At 40.2% G+C, this 26908-nt stretch overlaps 1 protein-coding gene across 1 annotated transcript in view; it reads left to right on the forward strand.

Moving 5' to 3' along the window:
* ANK3 (ankyrin 3) overlaps positions 1 to 26908 on the forward strand; it is a 375681-nt gene that overhangs the window by 224695 nt on the left and 124078 nt on the right. Inside the window, exons 19-23 of the mRNA XM_052641329.1 lie at positions 2858 to 2956; positions 3052 to 3150; positions 3674 to 3769; positions 8260 to 8332; positions 8495 to 8557. Coding sequence (XP_052497289.1) covers positions 2858 to 2956; positions 3052 to 3150; positions 3674 to 3769; positions 8260 to 8332; positions 8495 to 8557 — 430 coding nt within the window. The remainder of the gene's footprint in view (positions 1 to 2857; positions 2957 to 3051; positions 3151 to 3673; positions 3770 to 8259; positions 8333 to 8494; positions 8558 to 26908) is intronic.

Here is a 26908-nt window from a genome sequence, read left to right on the forward strand (position 1 = left end):
GGGGTGAGAAAATACTGTGGATTTCCTGCCCCCTCTTTCTCAAACTGTGTTGCACAGGAAGGCCCCTAACCACTGCTTAGTAAGATCTCATGCTCAGGCACCACGGATGAGAAACACCAGCCTGAATATTCCATCTGCGCCTGTTTGCCCTTCCTACACAAATACAACCTTTCAATATTGCCTCAAGGAGATGACTCCCTTCAGCTTGTAATGATGGGATATATAGGCAACAGTGAAAAAAGGAAGCAAAGACTGCTCAGTTATCTGAACTGAGACTGTTCCTTAGTTATTCAAAAAAAGGAAGAGTTGCCCTTTCCAAAACATATTGCCACTAGTTGAAAGGAATTGCCCAAATCTCATTTTTCTGGGCATATTTGTGCAAGGTGCTACTTAACGTGGGAATTTTGTGACCCTCAGTAAATGGAGCAGCCTCAGTTTGGTTTCTCTGGATGCAAACTGAATCTTCCTGGCCATGCACTCATATTTTTAACAAAATAGTGTTAGTGGAACAGAAGCAGATCAGTATCTTATAGCAGAGTGAACGCGGGAGAGAAACTGTCCATTAAGATACTTAGAATGATCCAATATCTTTTAAAAATGTGATCAATACAATAGCAAAATAGCCATTGGAAATTTTTGCATCATAGCTTAGGCACATTGACTGAAAACTTGAAGCATTCCTTTAAGCACTTAAAAGTTTGAAATATTTTCTGTAGTTTTTGGCTTGGAAACAGTCATCTGTCCGTAACACTGGGTATGTTTCTTCAATCACTCAAGCTAATTGTACTGAGAACTGGTAGGAGAAGACCTCACTCCCTAAGCAGCATTCTGACTCTGAATGCAGCATCCTGAGTTCCTCAGTACCTGGAAAGAACCCTGCAGAGCAGGCAGGTGGATTCCGGTCTTCAAAGTGGGAGCATCACACATGAAGCGGCTTTAGGGGTTTAAGTCAGACTCATCTATATGTAGTTATGGTGAGCTTATCATCATGGTCTGATTAGTGTGGCTGCTCTCACAGTTCAGTTCATGGAACAGAATCTAACCAGAGTCAGCTCTTCAGGGCAATGCCTACTTTGAGAGGTTTCTTTACCTTCCACAGTCAGCTGTGTTCTGGGCACCCCTTTTTCAGTTCAAATTTAACCCATTTGCTGGAGTGTCTTAGTCAATTTGAGCTGCTATAACAAGAGTACGATAGCTTGGACAAACTTTGATTTCTCAGGGTTCTGGAGGTTGAGAAGGACAAGATCAAGATGCTGGTAGCAGGTAGCCATCTTCTTATTGTATCCTTAGATGGCAGAGAGCAAAGAGAAGAGACAAAATCTCTCCTGTCTCTTCTTATAAGGGCACTAATCCCATTCATGAAGGCTGCACCCTCATGACCTAATTACCTCCCAAAGGCCCCGTTTCTAAATACCATTACTCTGGGATTCGGATTTCAGCATACAAGTTTTGGGGGATACAGACATTCAGTCTGTAGCACAGAGTCACCATAAAGACGTATTAATGCTATCACGTATGAGATGCAGACCCTTAAAAATATGGACCCCTGACCCTTGCCTATTTAGAAATGTTATAAAAGGTCCGTGCTCTCCCTTTCAGTGATCCGGTGCTGCCAGTTCCATTGTAAACAGGGGTTGGTTAAAGACACTGGAATTGTGTGGTGGAGTCTATACAATATGATCGCCAAGGAAAAAATACCTGGAATATCCTTATTTTAAAATATCTAGAATATGTGTGTGTGTGTGTGTGTGTGTGTGTGTGTAGATACATACGCATGTATACACACCTGACACACTTTTAAAATAATCGTTTATTTACTTATTTTGGGCTGTACTGAGCCTTTGTTGTTGCATGGGCGTTTCTGTAGCTGTGACAAGCGGGGGCCCCTCCCTAGTTGTGGTGCATGGGCTTCTCATTGCAGTGGCTTCTCTTACTGCAGAGCACGTGCTCTGGGGCACACAGGCTTCAGTAGTCGTGGCGCGTGGGCTCAGGAGCTGTAGCTCACTGGCTCTAGAGCGCAAGCTCAGTAGTTGTGACACTCGGGCTTAGTTGCTCTGTGTCAGGTGGGATCTTCCTGGCTCAGGTATCGAACCCATGTCTCCTGCATTGGCAGGTGGATTCTTTACCACTGAGCCACCAGGGAGATCCATGTTTTTTAATAGATAGAACTTATAGCCCCTCAGGGGTCAGTGGATATTAATTTGGAGCAATGAAAACAATCCATTGCTTTGTCTAATGAGTGGTTTTCAAGCTGTGGGACTCTAGCTATGTGGACAGGAGTCTTAACTAGAGCATCTATTCCTAGATCAAAGTCATACATCTCAGATCTCCTGAACTCACTCACACCAGCCTCTCCTGCTTCTGTATTTCTGTCCTTCCTAGCTCTGTCATGCATTCTGATCATCGTTACTGCCTTCATGATCATTTAGCCAGTTCATTATTTTTCTACCTTCTTTTTATGCTTCTAGAGAGTAGAATATTGAATAAATGCTAGTCCAAGTCTATCCATTGAGCACTCTTCTGACCCTTTACAAGAAGCCACTGGATACATCTGTCTAAGCCGTCTGTTGCTCTATCTTTTTGTCCTATCTTGAAAAGTTGTTATGAGAATAAAATGAGCTAATGTTAGAGAGAGCACTTGGGGACATTTAATAACTATTTACATGTGAGGTGGTATTGTTATTTATACCTTAGACTAGCTCTGAGAATTGTCAAGGACACTTGTTTTTATACAGGGGGAAAAAACTCTGCCTCCTTAACATTTTGGCTTCTATTTAGGATATCCTTTACTGAAAGTATCCTAAAGATGTTTCTTAAAAAAAAATATATATATATATATATATATATATAATTACAGATGGGATACACACCGCTACATGTAGGCTGCCACTATGGAAACATCAAGATTGTTAACTTCCTGCTCCAGCATTCTGCAAAAGTAAACGCCAAAACCAAGGTAAACTCCTTTCTCCTTTGTATCTACCAAGTTATTGATCTTGAATCTTGTATGGAAGGGAGTTAAGAGTCTTTTCTTCCATCTTCCTTTTACAGAATGGGTATACACCATTACACCAAGCAGCTCAACAGGGACACACCCATATAATCAATGTGTTGCTTCAAAACAATGCCTCCCCCAATGAACTCACTGTGGTAAGAGCAGAGGGTCAGCTGGGGAAAGGGGGTGAGCCGGGCTGGGCTGTCCTGTCTTCTTAACATGTTTCACTGTGCATCAGGGTTGCTTTCTAACTTTTGTTAGTAGGCATAAGCAGAACATTCAGTAGAATGAAGGGAAAAGAACAATAACTGTGTTGTGGTGAGCTGTCCATAGAGGGAGACGTGATCAGTGTTTCCCACTTAAAAACCTACAAACCCGTTGCTGCCTAGTAGGAAGTACATATGTGAGAAGAAGCGCATGTTTGTTTCCTTGATTACTGAGAACATTACAGACTCTCAGATTCCATGTACAGCAACCCAGCCTCTACTGTATGAGTAGAAACAGGTTAGGCGGCTTCTGTGCAAGGTATATCTTTAATGAAGCAGCATTTTGTGTGTCAGTGGGAGAGGACCAGTGAGACACTCGCCCTGTGTTTGTACAGAGGAGACGTGCAAACTCACAGGCGCTGATAGCCGTGGAATGACTTGTAATTTCTAGCCCACGTTTCCCTCTTGCCAGAACGGGAACACTGCCCTGGCCATTGCCCGGAGGCTTGGCTACATCTCAGTGGTGGACACCCTGAAGGTGGTGACCGAGGAAACCGTGACCACAACTGTGAGTAGTGGATGCCGGCCCCTGCCACCCCCTTGCCCTACCAGCCAGTTCTTGGACTGTAGGTTTTCCCAGGCTGCGGGGAGAAGAACCTTGTCCCTCCACTCAGAGACCCAGTCATGTTTTCAGATGCTGTTACCTCAGTGATGGCAGTCAGCAAAGCACAACTCTCATTTCTGATATTTAGAAGTGATATTTAAATAAATATCAGTCATCATAAATCAATCATTTAATTAAATGAGGTTTCATTAAAAACACTAAAAATACCTTTTAAAAAAGTTATAGCTTTCAAAAAGCTATCGAGTTTTTAGTTCCATAGAAAGCTCACTGTGTTTCTTTGTTAAATTTGATATAAAAATATTTAATGAGATGAAGGCAGAAATGTTTTTCTTGTTAGAAATGTTTTCTAACAGCCTTTCTTTGGCAGTGTAAGAACTATGAAAACTCTAAGTTGATTCTTTAAATATTTTTAACTCACAAATGACAATGTATCCATTGTCATCATTATGGTGAAAATATTTTTGTTATAGACACATTAGCCATAGGATCCAAACTGATTTTTCCCACCAGGCTGGGTCCTCTTCCATTCACCTGTTGGAGTTTAAATAGGAAGAACAATAAGGTGTTGCATTAAAACTAAAATCTTCACCGGGAGGCCTTATTGCATCAAATATATTTTTGCAAGCTGCCAGCCTCTAGGACAGGTCATCTCTTTTGAACCTCACCTGATGTCTTTGAACTCTTTCAGGATTTGGTAACTTTGGGATCAAGACCAGGTGTTGCACCATATAAGAGGCTTATTTGAGTTATTCTTGACTCCATGACTCAACACACAGGCCCCAGTCTGAGTCCATAAAATGTCAGCGTAGGACTCTGCAACACTTGGAATTATCAGCTGTGCTTCTTTTTCTGAAAGACCACCTTCCACATAAAGGCATAGTTCACATCTTCAGTCTGGATACACAGGGCTACATACAAAACATCGCTCGAGGGACTCTGTAGCTTCCTGCCTGTTGAGTTATTTGGCTGTATACAGGTTTTAAAAACTAAAAGTTCAGCCTGATGATCACAAGAGAGAAATTCTATAATCTTCTAAAGAGAAAACAGCCGCTTTGGTCAACTAGAGCAATGGTGGTCAACCAGGGCACGTTTCTAACTTCAAGACAGTTTGAATAAATTCCCACCTATTCTTTCATAGAACTCTTGATATTTCATTATCTTAAAATCTATTATTAAATTCTCAAGAAAAGAGTTTAAATAATAATGTTTATTAACCTTAATTTTCTAGATATGCCATGTAACCCTCTCTAGAGTGGGGAAGGAGAGAAGCACAGGTGTTAAACAATGGCCAGACGTCACCATGCTTAAAAGATTTGAAGCCACTGCAATACATACATGAAACTTCTATTTCAGTGTTAAAGGACTGAAAATGGTATAATGGTTCAAAATAGAAATCTTACTTGATTAAATGTCAGTGACCTTCTCATCCATTGCTGTGCCGTGCTAAGTCGCTTCAATCGTGTCTGACTCTTGTGACCCCATGGACTGTAGCCCGCCAGGCTCCTCTGTCCATGGGATTCTCCAGGCAAGAACAGTGGAGTGGGTTGCCATTTCCTCCTCCAGGACATCTTCCCAATCCAGGGATCGAAGCCGCATCTTTTTTTATGTCTCTTGCATTACAGGCAGGTTCTTTACCACTAGCACCACCTGGAAAGCCCATTAGGAAAGTTCAAAATGTTTCTTTGATGTCAAAAGAGCTTTAGGAGAAGATAAAGTTACAGACCAAGACAGTTAAGTTACAGCCTCAGGAAACGTACTGAGAGAAAAGTGTTTTAGGGCTCCAGTTCCTAGTGAAAGAATGTGCACGGTAGTCACACCATTGCTCACACAGCATCATTAGCTGACTTGGTAGGTGATTTTCTGCCAGAGAGAAAAGAAAGGACTCATGCTAACAGGAGGTACAGTTTGCCTGGTGAAGTGAATGAGCCTCCACCAAATGAAGCTTTCACAGTGGCTATAAGAGTCCACGCAAGTCCCTGAGACTGAGTCCAGAGTTGCAGTATCAAGGCTTTATTTCAAGCCGAGATACCGCCTTCTCAGCCTTCCCTTTGCAGTTACATCCAGCTCAGACAGGACTGTAGCAATTCAGGGTGGAGGTCTATGATCCTAAACTAAGCAAACACAGAGCAGCCTCCACCACAGGCGGGTCTTTGTTCAGTCAGCTGTGGAAGCCCCAGCAGCCACTGTCCCCATAAGCAGACATCAATTTTTCAGCAACCTTAAAAATCAGACTGCATCAGGACTTCCCTGATGGTCCAGTGGTCAAGACTCTGCTCTTCCACTGCCAGGGGGCACGGGTTCTATCCCTGGTACAGAACTAAGACCTCATATATGGTGCAGCTTGGCCAAAAAAGAAAAAAAAAAAGACTACATCTTTGATAGGAGTGCCGTGTTTAATATGGAAATTCTGAGACAGGTAATTTAGTTAATGAGTTTAAAGTCATGGCTGAATAGGAAACTGAGTAACTAGAACTGGATATACAAAACATATGAATTAAGCTGTTTAAATTGCATTGTTTAAAATTTCCTATCAGAGCACTTCAGTCACTCAGATGTTGGTTTCTAATAGCATTCTCTGATAAAGGAAACCAGGCCTCCTTGGAGAAGTGACGAAAAATCTAGAGCTGGGGCAGGAAATATACAAGATGAGCCTGGAACCTCTTGTAGTGCCATAAAGGATTCCTCCCAAAAAACTGCCATATAAATAAGTAAATAAATACACATGTATAAAATGATGAGATCTATTAATATTAAAGGGACACAGGAATCCATTGAAAGAGTTCCCAGTGGTCAAAGCTGGAACAATTTGAGGAAAAGAAATATAATAGAATTGAGGTAAGATGCAAAGTATAAAACATATATCTATGCATTCTTACTGATACAGATAAATGAATAACTAGAGAAGAAAATACAAATGTCTCAGTCAAAAGAATTCCAAATAATTGATGAAAATGCTTCACCATCAAGGAGGTGGAACATGATTCCCCAGTGCTGAAGTATATCTGAGGACAGTAACTTTCTTCCAGAGAAAACAGTACAGAGTGAGGGAAGTAGAGTAACTCTATGATGAAGAAAACTGATCGACAGCCTGATGACCAAGTGCATCACTCACCACTGGTAAATCATGCTGATGGTATATATCCTTCAGGTAATAGGATGAAAATGGCATTTTACCATGGTGATGTTCCTCCCCAAAAACATGCAACCCCAGTCTAATCAATGAGAAGAACATGAGAAAATCTCAGTTTAGGGACATTCTACAGAATACCTGAGCAGTTCACCCTGAAACTGTCAAGGTCATTAAAAATATGGAAAGTCTGAGAAACTGTCACAGCTATAGGAGCCTAAGGAGATTGACAATTAAAGCGAACATGGTATCCTGGATGAGATGCTAGATCAGAAAGGATATTTGGCAAAAACTAAGGAAATCTGAATAAAATATAGACTTTAATAATAATAAATCAATATTGACTCATTAATTGTAACAAACGTACCATGCTAATATATGCTAATAATAAGGGAAATGGGGTGAAAACTCTACTATCCTTACAGTTTTTGTGTAAATCTAAAACTGTTCTAATACAAAATACTCATTTTTTTAAATGTTCAATTACAGTATTACATGCTGGAAAAAATACCAAGTAATGCTTTATTTCAACGTGACTTGCACTACTGGTCTTTCATTTGCTCAGATTAAAAGAGGACTCATTCTAAAACTAAAACATATTGTCATTCATATTTTCAAACAAGTAATACTGTCAGTGTCCTTTGGATAGAAACAATCTAGGTAAAAGTTATCAAAGAGCAAGTAAAAATTCAGTAAAGCCTTTGCTCTGTAATATACAATTTTTAAGATTTTGTAGATGTTCAAATTATTCCGCAAATGCATTGTCTCTAAAATATTTTCTGCAGACACATAGTTGTAAAAGTTATGTATTAAAATCTTAATATTTTGTGTTAGAAATTAAAACATAGACATAGGAGGAAAAACAAAAGAAGTGGCTGGCTTGGCACAAGCGACAAAGACGTATTTCTTGCCTTTCATCTGGTTTATCTTCAGCTAGGACTTTTAGTGGGGTGGGGTGGCAGCTTCATCAGACCATGAAAAAGTGTAGCAATAGACTAAGAGAGGCAGTGTCTCTCTCATTTCCTTTGAAAAAACTTTTTTCAGGACCTAAATCTTTTAAGCTGATGTGCTTTGCCACTAGAATTCTTTCACCTTGTATTCATTCTCTGCCATGTGTATGATGAGGACCTCAGTGCTACTAAGGGATATTTATGATGTTATTTTGTATGCAGGAGCTTTGGGGTATTCATCAATCTCACACATAAATCCCACAGTAAATCTATAGATTAATTTAGGAAGAAATGAATAGTCTCAGTAAAATGTGCGGTTTCCTCATACTAAAGTGACTGCTTTTTTTTGTTACTAGACTGTCATAGAGAAGCACAAAATGAATGTTCCAGAGACTATGAACGAAGTTCTTGATATGTCTGATGATGAAGGTATGAAAACCTCCTTTGAGTTTGTAGTAACAAAGAGTGACTGTGTATTTGCTTCCTGAAGGAAATTCATTGCAAAAATGTTTTTAGAAGCATGAATATGTTTTGTTGTAGTGTCAACAGTATGCATTTTTCACACTTACATTGTTCACTTAAATCGTGCAGTTCGTAAAGCCAACGCCCCTGAAATGCTCAGTGATGGCGAGTATATCTCAGATGTTGAAGAAGGTATTTGTGAATTTTTATTGTGATAAAATTTAACTACCAGCTTTATCTTCCACTTCTTATCTTTTAACTATAACCATTCCCTGAGTTACTAACTTTTCATTTTATCTTGTGATTATCAATTAATGTATCATTTAAACAACATGTATTTGATATCACTGTCTTCTTTTGGTCTCTTTGAGTGCCCTCCCCTTGAACCCATTTTCCAGCTTGAAAATATAACTGTCACTACTTATCAGGATTACTTTCTTTCTATTTGTTGCTGTTAAGTAGAAAAGTGATCTTTTGATTGCTTACATTTGAAAATCTAGAGAAGAAAATCTGTTTATATCTAAAATTTTTTTTCATAAGTAAGTGAAGGTTTATGAGGACAGGCTTAAATGCCCATTCTAGGATGTACTCTAAGCTTTGCAGTGAAAGCTACTTTTGATCTTGAACTCATAATGAAAAGCCAACCTGAAAAAACTTGCTTTCAAAATACAAATTTTTAATCTTGATTTCATGAAAGAGACAAAATATAGATGATTATACCTATTCTTCATGTGCTTAAAAGAACCTTCTCGTTTTCCTGCCTCACTTAAAAATTAGTGCATTTAAGCAGGTCATGGTATGTAGATACATTAATGAAATTATGTCTTTATTGTTCATTGAAAACTGACATGTTTACAGTGAATAAATATAAAGATGGCAGATGCTGGCATTTTACTGAAATGTTTACTTAGAGTAGAACATATACTGATGTTTCTCTCCTGCATCATTTGACTCTCCCAAACAACGTTCTGTCTTTCTGCTTCTCCATTTGTCAGCTCTCATGTTGCTTTTTTCTTTTGGATCCATCTTAGCGCAGCTGCTCTTTGTTTGCCTCTAGGTTACCTTTATTGGAATTATTGGCTCCTTCTTTGGTTTTGTCCAGTTTTCATTGGAAACCTAAGTAATGGGAAAGCCTACCTGATCCAAAGTCACGTTAGCTCTTTTGGTGACCGGGGGCTTCCTAGTGTGCGTGCCTGCCCTCCTAGGAATGCTGATGTCTTGAGAGTTTAGGGACTTGGTAATTTACGGACTTGCAAGTACCTGTCTAATTGTTTGTAAATGTTGTTTTGATAAATGTTAAAGGCATCTACTCATCATTTTTCTTTTTCTGTAAACCATCAACTATATATTTACTTCTGTTAATCCCCCGATGGATAATATTTGTATCATCTTTAGGACTCTATGAGTAATATGCCTTACTGTCATATTATATTTCAATGCTTTCTTTTGCAGCATTGTCAGAGTAATTTCTCATGTGCAGAAGCAAAAAGAAAAATGATGGTCTCACAGAAATGCAACACACACAAAATGTGATGTAAAAAATACATTTGCAAACGAAATTGTTATGAAATATAATATGACAATCAAAGACCTAAAAATGTGCTAATTTCTAACAGAATATCCCCAAAGAGCTGCACTGATGAGAGGCCAAGTTTGAATGGACTATATAAACAACCTATACATGTGGAAACCCTTAATTTCCAAAAAGAAGAAATTTTGCATCTCTTAAAGATAATTCACTTAGCTGTTTAACTAGAAATGAGAATTATTTCTTTTAGATTTATATCAGCTTCGGAACTTGAAATGAACAAGCAAATTTTCATTCTCATTTTGTCTATCTTTCAGCCCTTGCATGTGTCCAGGGGCTGCTGGAAGCAAATGGCTCTTGACTTCATAATGTGTAGAATTTAATGTTCAAAGGGGGTTGGTTAAAGGTCATTCAATCTGAACAACCGTCACCTAGTGCTAGAATTACCTCTGTTAGGAGATCCTTTTCCCAGATGCCTCCATGTGAGTTTCCCAATTCTCAGTCTGCCTATTCCTGTGAACAACTCTGGCTTTAAACATTCTTCATTTTCTGGAGCACTCTGTCACTGATTCAGGCTTTAACTCAGTAACTCAGGCTCTGATCAGTTTGGTGCTATTTAGAACAACAGCCAGCTCAATTCATGTAAAATCCTTCTGATATTTAGAAGCACTTTTCATGTTTCTTATCAATATTGTTTCCTTCAGTCATATTACAGGCACTTCCCGCCCTCCCACCCGTCCACCCCCCGTTCCCTTACCATCACGGTCAGTCTCCTGTGCACATTTCAGGGTGTCTGTATCCACCTCCAGTGGAGGTGGCCAGAGCTGGACACCATATTCGAGGTACAGTCTGATCAAAACAGAGTCTATCAGGGCTCTTGTGTTGTCCATAGAAGATACTAAAAATCTACAATTGAAGATAAAAATACTGTTGAGGTTATAATATATACTTAATTGAGTCCTATTAATATTACTGTCAGCTAATGTCCCTAAATTTTGCCTCCATGAGGTCCAGTAAACCACATTAGCCGTTTGTCACATACTTGGATCATTCTCTGCTGCATGCGCTAGCATTTCTATTTTACTCCAAATCCTACAACAAATCATTTTGAAAGTTTAATTCGAAAAGGAGCCCTACAACTGCAATGACAGTATTTACATCTGACTCATTTGTCGGGTAGATTTGCCAGGGCTTTGCCACTGTAGTCTGACTTGGCGCTGCTGGTTTCATTAAGCCCTTTTGAATGGAAACAACTGTTTATTTCCATGAAACCACAGCATATTGTGAATCTCTCTATGTGAGAATTAGTAAGATCTTCAGGTATCCCAGGTGCTAAGAATATCAACAGCTTTTAAAAGCAAATAAAAATAATAAGCAAAATATGCTGTCAGTTTTTCTCAAGAAGAATGAATTTGTAACATGGGAAAATATAATTATAATCTAAGTTATAAAAATCAAGTGAATATTAAGGGAACAGTGCCAAAAGTAGTCTCTTTTTCTCTCTCTTTCTTTTTAATTTTTGCTTTCTCTTTGTCCTCTTTCCTTGGTCCATGATGAGAAATTAGTCTAAGTTAAAAAGAAAAAGTAATGTTGATTAATTTGTCAAAAAAATTTTTCAGAAAAACAAGGCTAAATGTTATCAGTGAATGGCCTAAGGAAACAATGGAGCCAAGTTACAGAGTAAGAACAAAGGTTGACATGTCAGCACAGCAGAGATAAAGCAAGATGCTTAAGGCAGGTGATGAGTCCACATGTTATATGGGTAAGGGGTAGGTAGACCTACTTGGAGGGCCAGACTGATTCACAGACATCTTAATGCTCTACTTTTTTCTTTCCCAGAAAATATGTTACATGCATATAAAATTAATATACATGCAAAATTAATGTTGATTCTAGTACCACTTAGAGTGTTCAGTTTTGCAATTCAGGTTGTCATTAAAAAGAAAGAAAAAACTAAATTGGGGTAGAGAAGAGAGAGGGAGGGAAGAAAGAGAAGGGAAAGAAGGAAAGGAAAGGAGGGAGAGGAATAAAAGAAGAAAATGGAGATTAAGATTCAAGTTGTCTTCTAGTTTGAGTCCTGCTCCCAAGAGTCACCATGGGCTTTGATTCAGCAGTGATTTTACATTGCAAATTCCTAGAAAATGTATTTTGTCAATTTTTAAGAATGCATAATCATGTTATTTTAGCTTGCAAAATTCTAGTGGGTTGGGTTATAGCAATAAATCTAAAGAACTGCAGATGGGACATAATGAGAACTGGAATGAAGCCATGGAAAGTAAAACCCCAAAAGGCAGCTCTGTGAAATAGGACTCCACTGAACAGGTTTCTGAGACAACTGGGTGAGACAACTCTTGCTCGGAAGAATTATTTAATTCCCAGTTAGTTACAATTCAGATAAGACTGCAGAAGCTCTTTCAGGATCAAATGTAGACACTAAAATATTAAAAGAAAATGCTAAAAGTCTAAGTACACTTAGAAATAATTGTCAGATAGGAATACCACAGCCTACCAGGTTTTTGTGAAGTTTCCTATTAAAGGAAATCCAAAAATCTGGAAACCAGATTCCAGATCCCTCAAAGAGCAAAGAAGGGGTTCATTAAGCAGAATAAATCTGTCTGAACCAGGAAAAAAGTTTTGTGTACTAAAACTGCTATCAACTGGTCCTTTGGAATTGAAGCAGTAGAAATCTAAAGGCTTGATATCAGGTTTGAGCCTCTCAGAATGTAAACTCATATAAAAATCTGTGTGTGTGTATATATATATATATTTATATATATATATATATATATATTTTTTTTTTTTTAAGAATGAGATTCTTTCTTTGTGTGGTGGGTCAAAATCTTTGGATACATTATTTATAAAAACATTTTTAAAAGTCTAAAAAAAGAAAAATAATTGTCAGATAGGTGTAGCTTTGAGATATAATAAAGCACTGATGTTTCATCTGCTAATATGAGAGAGTCGTAATTGGCTCACTTTTGTATCAAAATCAGTGCCTAATGGAAGCAAACCACAAATTCCAAAGAACTAAAACAGCAGATCAGTATTCTATAGCCCAAGCTCTTCATTATACTGATGAGAAATAAAGCCCAAATGAATGTTGTGTGACTTTCCCAACCAGGTTAGTGGCAGAGTGGGACAAGAAGACACATCTGATAGGTGGCATTAGGTCATCTCTTTCATAACTGCAGTAACATGAGCTGTGTTCTTATATTAGAACCCAAAATTGAATTTTTTTTGAGCTTCAAAAAAATGTGTGCTTAGGAAAAGGAACAAATTGAAAATTGTCACAAAGTAATAATCATTCTTTTTTAAAGACCCAATGAAACTACAAGAGATAGTCCTCTGATCATCTTGGCAAAGGACCAAGATTCACATTCACGTAAAATAGCTATAAACATAACGTAGAATGGATTTTAAGAACTCAAAGCAAGTAGTTTTAGCAAACATATCCCAGTATTTTTAATGAGGGGAGAAAAAGTAGAATTTCATTTGGCACAATCTGAAACTCAAAAAAGTTGGAGAAATTATTTTGGGAAACACAAAGCCAGATATTGGGGGAGATGCCTTACAGCCTCTCTTCTCACCAAGCGCTTTGGACTATCCTGATCTCCTAGTCATCCTAATAAACACTTCAAACTATCATGTTTTTAGCTTTACAGATCTGGAAAGAAGCCTTGAAGATTAGTTTGCCTCCAGGTGGTCCAAGGGAGTCCTGGTTGCTATGCAGAGACTGCCCTTTACTTGAAATCTTACCATTTTATAAATACCTGTAAAATCATAAAATCTAACTTCTTGCCTGATATTTCTCTGCTTACAACTGACCTTTCAAACAGATGGTACATAATTGCATGCTACTCTGGCATGGCAACCCACTCCAATATTCTTGCCTAGAGAATCCCATGGACAGAGGAGCCTGGCAGGCTATGGTCAATAGAGTTGCAAAGAGTCAGACACACCTAAAGTGACTTAACAAGCACGCTCAGCAATAAAGTCAAAATGAAATACCAGACACAGAGACCTAATCTTAGTCTCTATTGTCTCCCTAGAACCTAGTACAGGGCCTGGAACAAAACAGCTCTTCAGTAGGTGTTTGCACAGCTGCAACCTAACAGAGGAGACTCAAGGAGAGGATAGTTGTATACAGGTTTCTGAGAACAGGCAAGATGAAGAAAATTCGCCTCCTGTGCTCCCTGTTCCAGTCATTATACCCTGTCTCACTGAGACAGCCCTAGGCTACGTAGTGAATCAGTAAACATCTTTATAATGACTCTCCTAAGAGGTACCTATAGCTCAAAGAATAGTTCATGAATTTAAAAGAATTTCCAGCTAAAGGAAAAGACTTATGGGCGGAGACAGAAGTCTTGATTCTCAAACAGAGTCAATCCTGTCTTTGGTAGCCTGTCTTTGGAATTGGAATTGTTTAGTGATCTTCATCCACACTGACCACTTACCCTACCACGTACTTGACGTGTCTATACAGAATCTCACAGATGTCTCAGCCTGCCCTAAACATACCCTGCAAACAGTGTTTCTTCCCACCCTTCTCCAGGTCAGTAAACAGCTCTATCACCCAAGCTAAAACCTGTGGTTCTGTGTAACCTCCCTTTCTTACGCTTATATCCAGTCTGAATCTATCCATTCTGCTTCCAGAATACATCCCACATCCCTCCACTTCCCACTGCCGTGACTCTAATCCACCCGCTGACGTGCCGCCCATGGAATACTGCAGAAGCCTCCTTGCAGGTCACTTCTGCACTTTCCCCAGAGACTCAGTTTTCTATACAGCATCCTCAGCAATCTTTTAAAATGTAAATTGGATCGTGTTATTCCATTCCCCAGCTTCAAACCCTCCAGACCTCATTTGTTGTTCCGTTGCTAAGTTGTGTGCAACTCTTTGTGACCCCATGGCTTCCCTTCCTTCACTGTTTCCTGGAGTTTGCTCACATTCATGTACATTGAGTCAGTGATGCCATCCAACCATCTCATTCTCTGTCACCCCCTTCTCCTCCTGCCCTCAATCTTTCCCAGCATCAGGGTCTTTTCCAATGAGTCAGCTCTTCACATCAGATGGCCAGAGGATTGGAGCTTCAACATCAGTCCTTCCAATGAATATTCAGGGTTGATTTCCTTTAGGATTGACTGGTTTGATCTCTGAAGCTCATAGCTAGGTTTTAAAGATTCATTCATATTGTTGTATATAATTGTAGTTCATTTGTTTTCATTTCGATATATTATTCTATATGCCTGGATCATAATTTGGTTATCCATTCTCCTGTGGATGGAAGCATGGGTTGTTTCCTGTGTGGGGCTGTTGCAAACAAAGCTGCTATAAACCTTATATATGTTTCCTGGTACACATACATATAAGTACATTTCTGTAGGGTATAAACCTAGGATTTTAGTTGCCAAGTTGTAGCTTATGCAAAGACAATAGAATTCTTCACAACCAGGTAGGACTAAACTAGGATTATAAAATTAGATAGTGAGGCTATAGAAAACCAGGAAAATAATGTAAAGAGAGATATTATAACATGAGAAGGAGGCAGGAGGAGGCTGTGATGGGATAAGAATGCAGGCAGTGGCTTCTGGGGTGCTGACGTTCTATTTCTTAACCTCTGTGGTATTTATTTTATAGCAGTCTGTTAAAATGTATGTTGCTGATGGACATCTAGGTTGTTTCCATGTCCTGGCTATTATAAACAGTGCTGCGATGAACATTGGGGTACATGTGTCTCTTTCAATTCTGGTTTCCTCGGTGTGTATGCCCAGCAGTGGGATTGCTGGGTCATAAGGTAGTTCTATTTGCAATTTTTTAAGGAATCTCCACACTGTTCTCCATAGTGGCTGTACTAGTTTGCATTCCCACCAACAGTGTAGGAGGGTTCCCTTTTCTCCACACCCTCTCCAGCATTTATTGCTTGCAGATTTTTGGATCGCAGCGATTCTGACTGGTGTGAAGTGGTACCTCATTGTGGTTTTGATTTGCATTTCTCTAATAATGAGTGATGTTGAGCATCTTTTCATGTGTTTGTTAGCCATCCGTATGTCTTCTTTGGAGAAATGTCTATTTAGTTCTTTGGCCCATTTTTTGATTGGGTCGTTTATTTTTCTGGAATTGAGCTGCATAAGTTGCTTGTGTATTTTTGAGATTAGTTGTTTGTCAGTTGCTTCATTTGCTATTCTTTTCTCCCATTCAGAAAGCTGTCTTTTCACCTTGCTTATAGTTTCCTTTGTTGTGCAGAAGCTTTTAATTTTAATTAGATCCCATTTGTTTATTTTTGCTTTTATTTCCAGAATTCTGGGAGGTGGATCATAGAGGATCCTGCTGTGATTTATGTCGGAGAGTGTTTTGCCTATGTTCTCCTCTAGGAGTTTTATAGTTTCTGGTCTTACATTTAGATCTTTAATCCATTTTGAGTTTATTTTTGTGTGCGGTGTTAGAAAGTGATCTAGTTTCATTCTTTTACAAGTGATTGACCAGTTTTCCCAGCACCACTTGTTAAAGAGATTGTCTTTACTCCATTGTATATTCTTGCCTCCTTTGTCAAAGATAAGGTGTCCATATGCAAGACAGGAAAAAAGACACAGCTGTGTATAACGGACTTTTGGACTCAGAGGGAGAGGGAGAGGGTGGGATGATTTGGGAGAATGGCATTCTATCATGTATACTATCATGTAAGAATTGAATCGCCAGTCTATGTCTGACGCAGGATACAGCATGCTTGGGGCTGGTGCATGGGGATGACCCACAGAGATGTTATGGGGAGGGAGGTGGGAGGGGGGTTCATGTTTGGGAACACATGTAAGAATTAAAGATTTTAAAATTTAAAAAAAAAGAAAAGAGAAAAAAAAAGAAAATTTCCAATTTAACCTTTCAAAATTAAAATTTTATGAACTTGTAAAATAAAAAAAATAAATAAATAAATAAAATGTATGTTGCACGTCATGTACTCATTTGCATGGTTGCTGTATTTCAAAATAAAAGTAGCCACCTCTTCTAAATAATACACATACACCCCCAAACGAGTACAAATACAACAGTAAAATAAAAACTTCCCAAGGCTTTACGATGTACTTAGAGTAGAACTCACAGCCTTTCTGTGGTCAGTGAATCCTGTGTAAATATGGCTCATGGTTCCTCTTTTGCATTCTCTCAATCACACTTTTTGATTTCTTCCTAATACTCCTCTCAATATATTAGTCATCAGTTCCAGAAAAGCAAACTTTTTCTGGCAAGGACCAACAATTAATATTTTCAATTTTTCAGGCTGCATGGTCTGTGTCCTAACTGTTCAACTCTGCCATTGTAGCCCCAATAGCTAACAGAACAAATGAGCAGGGATGTGGGCAATAAAACTTGATTTACAAAAACAGGGAGGGGACTGGATTTTGCCCAGACTGTCATTTGCCAACTTGGGATGAATTTTATGTTCTTCCAAAGTAGGCTGTCCACGCCATGAAAGCAGAGCTGTCTGTATCGCCGTCCGAGCACTTAGGACACAGACACAGGGGTCCTCACGCGGGGGGGGTGCTGCCACACATTTACCTGTGTCTCTGTCCTTCCCCACCCCACCCCGTCCCCACCTAGGAGTCGACATAAATGAATACTCTCAACGACACACACAAGGTACTTACCATTTATTGAGCCCTTTCCATGTTCTAGGCATTAAGCACCATACATTTCATGTACTATGTTGTTTAAGCATCACAGTGACCCTCTAACTTAGAGCCATTGGTATGCCCATTTTATAGATATGAAAATAAGTTCCAGCAAGGTTAAAGACCTTGGTCAATGTCACACAAATCAGTGCAGGGGCTTATAGTGGAATCCCAGTCTCTAACCTCTAACATTCAGGTAATTTAGATAAGAATCCTAAAACAATCGGATAATTGTAAGTTGTAAATGAGATAATGTATAAAGGTTAGCACAGAGATAAGAAAGCCTTCCTCAGTGATCAATGCAAAGAAATAGAGGAAAACAACAGAATGGGAAAGACTAGAGATCTCTTCAAGAAAACCTGAGATACCAAGGGAAGTTTTCATTCAAAGATGGGCAGAATAAAGGACAGAAATGGTACAGACCTAACAGAAGCAGAAGATATTAAGAAAAGGTAGCAAGAATACACAGAAGAACTATACAAAAAAGATCTTCACAACCCAGATAATCACGATGGTGTGATCACTCATCTAGAGCCAGACATCCTGGAATGAGAAGTCAAGTGGGCCTTAGGAAGCATCACTACGAACAAAGCTAGTGGAGGTGATGGAATTCCAGTTGGGCTATTTCAAATCCTAAAAGATGATGCTGTGAACGTGCTGCACTCAATATGCCAGCAAATTTGGAAAACTCAGGAGTGGTCACAGGATGGGAAAAGGTGAGTTTTTATTCCAGTCCCAAAGAAAGACAATGCCAAGGAATGCTCAAACTACCACACAATTGCACTCATCTCACATGCTAGAAAAGTAATGCTCAAAATTCTCCAAGCCAGGCTTCAACAGTACATGAACTGTGAACTTCCAGATGTTCAAGTTGCATTTAGAAAAGGCAGAGGAACCAGAGATCAAATTACCAACATCCACTGGATCATCAAAAAAGCAAAAGAGTTCCAGAAAAACATCTACTTCTACTTTATTGCCTATACCAAAGGCTTTGACTGTGTGGAACACAACAAACTGTGGAAAATTCTGAAAGAAGTGGGAATACCAGACCACCTGACCTGCCTCTTGAGAGATCTATCTGCAGGTTAAGAAGCAACAGTTAGAACTGGACATGGAACAACAGACTGGTTCCAAATAGGAAAAGGAGTACGTCAAGGCTGTATATTGTCACCCTCCTTATTTAACTTATATACTGAGTACATCATGAGAAATGCTGGGCTGGATGAAGCACAAGCTGGAATCAAAATTGCAGGGAGAAATATCAATAACCTGAAATGCAGATGACACCACCCTTATGGCAGAGAGCAAAGAAAAGCTAAAGAGCCTCTTGATGAAAGTGAAAGAGAAGAGTGAAAAAGTTGCCTTAAAACTCAACATTCAGAAAACTAAGATCATGGCATCTGGTCCCATCACTTCATGCAAATAGGTGGAGAAACAGTGGAAACAGTGACAGACTTTGTTTTTCGGGGCTCCAAAATCACTGCAGATGGTGACTGCAGCCATGAAATTAAAAGATTCTTGCTCCTTGGAAGAAAAGTTATGACCAACCTAGACAGCATATTAAAAAGTAGAGACATTACTTTGCCAGCAAGGTATCTAGTCAAAGCTATGGTTTTTCCAGTAGTCATGCATGGATGTGAGAGTTGAACTATAAAGAAAGCTGAGCGCCAAAGAATTGATGCTTTTGAACTGTGATGTTGGAGAAGACTTTTGAGAGTCCCTTGGACTGCAAGGAGATCCAACCAGTCCATCCTAAAGGAAATCAGTCCTGAATATTCGTTGGAAAGACTAATGGTGAAGCTGAAACTCCAGTACTTTGGCCACATGATGCGAAGAACTGACATTTGTAAAGACCCTGATGCTGGGAAAGATTGAAGGCGGGAGAAGGGAAAGACAGAGGATGAGATGGTTGGATGGCATCACTGACTCAATGGACATGAGTTTCAGTAAGCTCCAGGAGTTGATGATGGACAGGGAGGACTGGCGTGCTGCAGTCAATGGGATTGCAAAGAGTCAGATGCAACTGAACTGAACTGATAAAGGTTAATCCAGATATCTCCATGAATGTTAGTTACAAGGCACTTTATCTTACTTAATCTTCTCAAAGTAGTTGAGAGCAGTTTTGGAACTATTCTTACTCCTACTTTACATTTAGTCCTAATTCAAAGCCCTAAAATTTTATTAGCCCTCACTTGCATTAAGGTTCTAAGCCTAAAAGGGTTCAAGATACTTGTTCAGGTTCACATAACCAATGAAACTGTAATTTGAATTTAGGTTTTTTTTGAATTTAGGTTGTTTTTACTTTCAGTGAGGTGCTGTAAGAGCATATATGAAAGTAACAAGAAAATGCAAAAGAAGGGGAGATGACTGGAGGCCTCAAAAGGATGAATTTTATGGAACAGACAGAATGTGAACAAGCAGAAGTTTGGGGGGTTGAGGAGAAGGGAAGGGACTGGAAAGAAGTGTTCTAAGTTCAGGGTCAAAGTATCAGAGACCGGAAGAGCTCACAGAAGACTTCAGCATGAGGCAAGGGGTTTGGGCACTGACCTGGCTGAGGATCCCAGGGCAGGGCACAGGGAGGAATGGAAAACTCTGGGCACACTGAGAGGAAGAGGAATGCCAGAGGGAGTGGTGAAGAACAGAGGGAGAAAACCAGAAGAGTGAGCTCTAGTGGATGCCGCCCATGGGAGAAACTTCCCTGGCACGGTCCAGTTAGATGAGCACAGGCCATTTGGGAACCCCTGATGACCACAGCAGCTGCCGTGTTCCTAATATGAATACAGACCCAGAATAAGTAGTTCTCATATAGTTTTGTGTTTTTTTCCCTAGAAGCTATGACAGATGAGCAGCTGGAGCAGTCTATGGCATGAAGGGGAACAGGGGTCAGTTAAGAGCTGACCGGGAATTAGCATGTTTATTGATTAAGTACAATAGGTGGTCTTTTCATTCATTCAAAACAAGTTGTAATTTTGAATATGATTCCTTCCCACTCCCACTTCTTTTAGTCTCTGGTAATCTACCCCGAAAGTCTGAGCTTCTTCATGGGGAAGTGGGTCCTCATGTGACCACCTCTGCCCCCATCCCCCAAATTGGACCTCTACTACAGAGAGAACCAGAAGTGGAGGGTGACACTGGGGAAAATCAGCACAGAGAATGCTTGGCCAGGAAAAGGCAGGGTGGTGGCAGAGGGCCGGGAAGGGGTGTGGGGTTGGAGAACGGGAAGATGTTACACATGGCAAGAGGTGGTCCAAGCACCAGGGCCAGAAGCACACTGAGGCTGAGAACTGACCGCCGGCTATCTTTACCTTGTATGTATACAGCTTTTAGGTAGAGGTCGGAGATAGAACACAGATCAATAACTGGTGTTTGCTGCTCTGCACAGTGAAAAGCAGTTTAGGTGTAAGAGAAGGAGAGACCAGGTTCAAGCCCACAAAGTAGACGTGATGCTTATACTGCTTTATACCTGAGGGTAGTGAGCATCTTCTGGCGCTTTGCACACCCAGTCCTTATATACAAACATAATGAGCCAAGATCAATGAGGTCTGGATGTGGGGCGGAGTCTAAACGAATTTGTAAGAAAGAATGAACAGAAGGGACTTACTGGCATGATACAGCCACCTTGAATTTAGCAATGTAATTTCTCCATAAGTAAGAACCATTTTAGTGTCTGATTTCACAGTATTACTTTGTGGCTAGTCATTGTCTGGTCTTATTTAAAAGTGGCATGCTGCTGCTACTGCTAAGTCGCTTCAGTCGTGTCCAACTCTGTGCAACCCCAGAGACAGCAGCCCACCAGGCTCCCCCGTCCCTGGGATTCTCCAGGCAAGAACACATAGATTTTAGCTAATAAGTTCAGTGTAAGTAACCCCGTACTCCTCTCTACCTGCATCCTGTCTCTGTTCTTTAGTCTCCATTTGACCCAAGTCATTGTAACATCTCATCTTCCTCAGGTGGCTGACAGTAATTTCTGGACTAGGGTTAAGGAGTATTGATAAAAATAGGAAAAAATTATAGTGTCTGCCCCAGCATTGTCTTTTTCTAGCTCTTCACAGGAAAGACACAGAATTCTTTTTCCTTTCTGGGATGGGTTTGTTTATTAACCCAACCAAGATCACAGGGGATGGTTTCCATTGCCCCATCTGGAAAGCGTCCAACACTGAGTCATGGGTCCTTACTTTGGAAACTGTATCTCACTTGGATTAAGGAATAGTAAACTGCAATGCAGTTTTTAAAAAAGGTACATCTAGCCACAAAGAACAGAATAATGTGTAAGACCAGAGAGTCACACTGACTTTATACTCGAAAAAATCAGCCTAAATAGAAAAGTCATTTGTTTTGTGCCATAACGGCGACTTGTTCTTGTCAATGCTAAAGAGATGTACAAACTTTGCCATTAAGCCCAGTTCCTTTGTGGGCAGCAATGAAGTCAGGATCTTACCAGCACCTGGAGTTAGGGAAAGAAAGAAAAAGATAGCAGGTGGCCCTCCCATGAGAGAGGTACACTAATCCCTTAAAATGACACACGCTTCTTAAGACCACCTAGGTCACCCTTCCTCATCTAACAGTGTCTCAGCTTTCCCCATTGCTCTCACACCTTTTGCAAAGAAAATGTACAGGAATCCTTGCTTAATACATGCTCTTCCTCCAAACTGCAAAATGAAAGATGAGATGCACACTGATCTGAAATCTAAGTAACTTTCACACTTATTTATTGTGTGAGTCTCAGAATTAGACTTTTAGAACTAGAGTTTGAAGGGAACAGCTACCTACTCCAGTGTTCTGGCCTGGAGAATTCCATGGACTGAATAGTCCATGGGGTCGCAAAGAGTCAGACATGACTGAGTGATTTTCACTTCACTTTGAGTGGATCAGTTCAGTTCAGTTCAGTCACTCAGTCATGTCTAACTCTTTGCAGCCCTGTGGACTGCAGCACGCTGGGCCTCCCTGTCCATCACCAACTCCTGCAGTTCACTCAAACTCATGTCCGTTGAGTCAGTGATGACATCCAACCGTCTCATCCTCTGTCGTCCCCTATCCTCCTGCCTTCAATCTTTCCCAGCATCAGGGTCTTTTCCAATGAGTCAGCTCTTTGCGTCAGGTGGCCAAAGTACTGGCGTTTCAGCTTCAACATAGTCTTTCCAATGAATACTCAGGACTGATTTCCTTTAGGATGGACTGGTTATATCCTTGCTGTCCAAGGGACTCTCAAAAGTCTTCTCCAACACCACAGTTCAAAAGCATTAATTCTTTGGTGCTCAGCTTTCTTTATAGTCCAACTCTCACATCCATACATGACCATGGAAAAAACCATAGCCTTGACTATGGATGGACCTTTGTCGGCAAAGCAACATCTCTGCTTTTTAATATGCTGTCTAGTTTGGTCATAACTTTTCTCCCAAGGAGTAAGCGTCTTTTAATTTCATGGCTGCAGTCACCATCTGCTGTGATTTTGGAGCCCCCAAAATAAAGTCTGACACTGTTTCCACTGTTTCTCCACCTATTTGCCATGATGTGATGGGACCAGATGCCATGATCTTCGTTTTCTGAATGTTGAACTTTAAGCCAGCTTTTTCACTCTCCTCTTTCACTTTCATCAAGAGGCTCTTAAGTTCTTCTTCACTTTCTAACATAAGGGTGGTGTCATTTGCATATCTGAGGTTACTGATATTTCTCCCGGCAATCTTGATTCCAGCTTGTGTTACATCCAGCCCAGTGTATCTCATGATGTACTCTGCACATGAGTTAAATAAGCACAGTGACAATATACCACCTTGACTTACTCCTTTTCCTATTTGGAACCAGTCTGTTGTTCCTTGTCCAGTTCTAACTGTTGCTTCCTGACTTGCATACAGATTTCTCAAGAGGCAAGTCAGGTGGTGTGGTATTCCCATCTCTTTCAGAATTTTCCACAGTTTGTTGTGGTCCACACAGTCAAAGGGTTTGACACAGTCAATAAAACAGAAGTAGATGTTTTTCTGGAACTCTCTTTCCTGTTTGATGATGCAATGGATGTTGGCAATTTGAGCTCTGGTTCCTCTGCCTTTTCTAGATCCACCTTGAACAGTTGGAAGTTCACAGTTCATGTACTGTGTTGAAGCGTGTCTTGGAGAATTTTGAGCATTACTTTACTAGCATGTGAGATGAATGCAATTGTGCAGTAGTTTGAGAATTCTTTGGCATTGCCTTTCTTAGGGATTGGAGTAAAACTGACCTTTTCCAGTCCTGTGGCCACTGCTGAGTTTTCCAAATTTGCTGGCATATTGAGTGCAGCACGTTCACAGCATCATCTTTTAGGATTTGAAATAGCTCAACTGGAATTCCTTCACCTCCACTAGCTTTGTTCATAGTGATGCTTCCTAAGGCCCACTTGGCTTCTCATTCCAGGATGTCTGGCTGTAGGTGAGTGATCATACCACTGTGATTATCTGGGTCATGAAGATCTTTTTTGTATAGTTCTTCTGTGTATTCTTGCCACCTCATCTTAATATCTTCTGCTTCTGTTAGGTCCATATCGTTTCTGTCCTTTACTGAGCCCATCTTTGCATTAAATGTTTCCTTGGTATCTCTAATTTTCTTGAAGAGATCTCTAGTCTTTCCCATTCTGTTGTTTTCCTCTATTTCTTTGCACTGATCACTGAGGAAGGCTTTTTTCATCTCTCCTTGCTATTCTTTGGAACTCTGCATTCAAATGGATATATCTTTCCTTTTCTCCTTTGCTTTTTGCTTCTATTCTTTTCAGAGCTATTTGTAAGGCCTCCTCAGACAGCCATTTTGCCTTTTTGCATTTCTTTTTCATGGAGATGATCTTGCTCCCTGTCTCCTGTACAATGTCAGGAACCTCCGTCCATAGTTCATCAGGCACTCTGTCTATCAGATCTAATCCCTTAAATCTATTTCTCACTTCCACTGTATAATCTCTAGGGATTTGACTTAGGTCACACTTGAATGGTCTAGTGGTTTCCCTACTTTCTTCAATTTCAGTCTGAATTTAGCAATAAGGAGTTCATGATCTGAGCCACAGTCAGCTCCTGGTCTTGTTTTTCCTGACTGTATAGAGCTTCTCCATCTTTGGCTGCAAAGAATATAATCAATGTGATTTCAGTGTTGACCATCTGGTGATGTCCCTGTGTAGAGTCTTCTCTTGTGTTGTTGGAAGAGGGTGTTTGCTATGACCAGTGCGTTCTCTTGGGAGAACTCTATTAGCCTTTGCCCTGCTTCATTCTGTACTCCAAGGCCAAATTTGCCTGTTACTCCTGGTGTTTCTTGACTTCTTCTTTTGCATTTCAGTCCCCTATAATGAAAAGAACATCTTGTTTGGGTGTTAGTTCTAGAAGGTCTTGTAGGTCTTCATAGAACCATTCAACTTCAGCTTCTTTAGCGTTACTGGTCAGGGCATAGACTAGGATCACCATGATATTGAATGGTTTGCCTTGGATACGAACATAGATCATTCTGTCATTTTTGAGATTGCATCCAAGTACTGCATTTTGGACTCTTTTGTTGACCATGATGGCTACTCCATTTCTTCTAAGGGATTCTTGCCCACAGTAGTAGATGCGGTGGTCATCTGAGTTAAATTCACCCATGCCAGTCCATTTTAATTCGCTGATTCCTAAAATGTTGACATTCACCCTTGCCATCTCCTGTTTGACCATTTCCAATTTGCCTTGATTCATGGACCTAACATTCCAAGTTCCTATGCTATATTGCTGTTTACAGCATCGGACCTTGCTTCCATCACCAGTCACATCCACAGCTAGGTGTTGTTGTTTCTTTGGCTCTGTCCCTTCATTCTTTCTGGAGTTACTTCTCCACTGATCTCCAGCAGCATATTGGGCACCTACCAACCTGGGGAGTTCATCTTTCAGTGTCCTCTTTTTGCCTTTTCATACTGTTCATGGGGTTCTCAAGGCAAGAACACTGAAGTGGTTTGCAATTCCCTTCTTCAGTGGGCCACATTTTGTCAGAACTCTCCACCATGTCCCGTCCATCTTGGGTGGCCCCACATGGCATGGCTCATAGTTTCATTGAGTTAGACAAGGCTGTGGTCCATGTGATTAGATTGGTTAGTTTTCTGTGATTGTGGTTTTCAGTCTGTCTGCCCTCTGATGGAGAAGGACAGAGGCTTACGGAAGCTTCCCAGATCAGCGTCCTCATACTACCATATTCCTCTTCCTTCGTATTCCAGCTTCTCTGCATTTTGAGAATGCAAATATTGGGAGGTTGAGGGAAAACTGTGATCAGAGTCATTTGGATCCTTCATGATGAAAACGTACTGTCTAAACATTAGTGGAGGTGGACGTCCTATTATAAGGTTTTGAATGGATGGAAAGGATTTTCTCTTTAAAATTACATAGGTATTTATGTCCCTTATTTGAACCTTCAAAAACATAAAATTGGCTGTGTCTTACCTGTCTTAATTTGTCTCTGAAGGGGTTAATAATACTGTGGAATTTCTGGAAAGATGAAAAGAAGTAACATATCCATAAAACATTTAAAGCAGTGATCAGCATAAAATAGGTGCTCGATAAATGGCAGTCCCTGTTTTTTTTTTTAATCAAATGGATATGACTGTCTGTATTCTTCCTGCTGTATGATTAGAAATAGGCTGGGAGCATTTAGGGCTTCAGTTTAAAACAGCAACAACAAAACAGTGTGGGTTGACATTGCATTGTCACCCAATGATGCGTTTATGTTGCTTGTCACTTGGATGACAATTGTTAGTCTATAATCAATTTCAAGAACCCTAAAAATCTAACCCAACCAACCCATTTCCTACAACTCAGTTGGCTGTGACTTTAGTAAAGCCAGCTGCTGTCGGTCCCCAGCATTCTGTCCCGCTAGGCGTATCCTGTGGCCTGGGATAGCCCACTTCCTGCTTCTGCCCTTCTCTTCCTACCTTTACTCACACACCCTCCATTCGGCATCTACCAGATCTACAGTCCAGTGTGCTAGCCTCTTCCTCTGTGCTCCTGTAATACTCTGTAATGCCTTTCACACATCTTCTGTCCCGGTGGTGCAGTGAAGTTCCTGGGCTTTGCAACCTGACCTTGTGGGTTCTAATCCAGATTCCACCTCTAATTAAATGTGTGAGTTTTGAATAGTAACTCTGAATCTGTTTTTTCATCTATAAACTGGAAATAATAGTACCTGCTTCATAGGGTTGAGGATTAAGTGAGACATTCAAGCACAGTGTGTAAGACATGCAAAGCAGTAAATCTTTGTAAACCAGCAAGAGGAGTACAGGATTTGTATCCTTGTTTTTATCTTGGCCTTATCTCCATTATTAGAGACTAAATACCTCAAAGGCAGTAGTTGGCTTTACTCCTAACATAGGTCCTTGCCCAGCGTTC

This window comes from Budorcas taxicolor, chromosome 5 (assembly GCF_023091745.1).
Source record: "Budorcas taxicolor isolate Tak-1 chromosome 5, Takin1.1, whole genome shotgun sequence".
NCBI lineage: Eukaryota > Metazoa > Chordata > Mammalia > Artiodactyla > Bovidae > Budorcas > Budorcas taxicolor.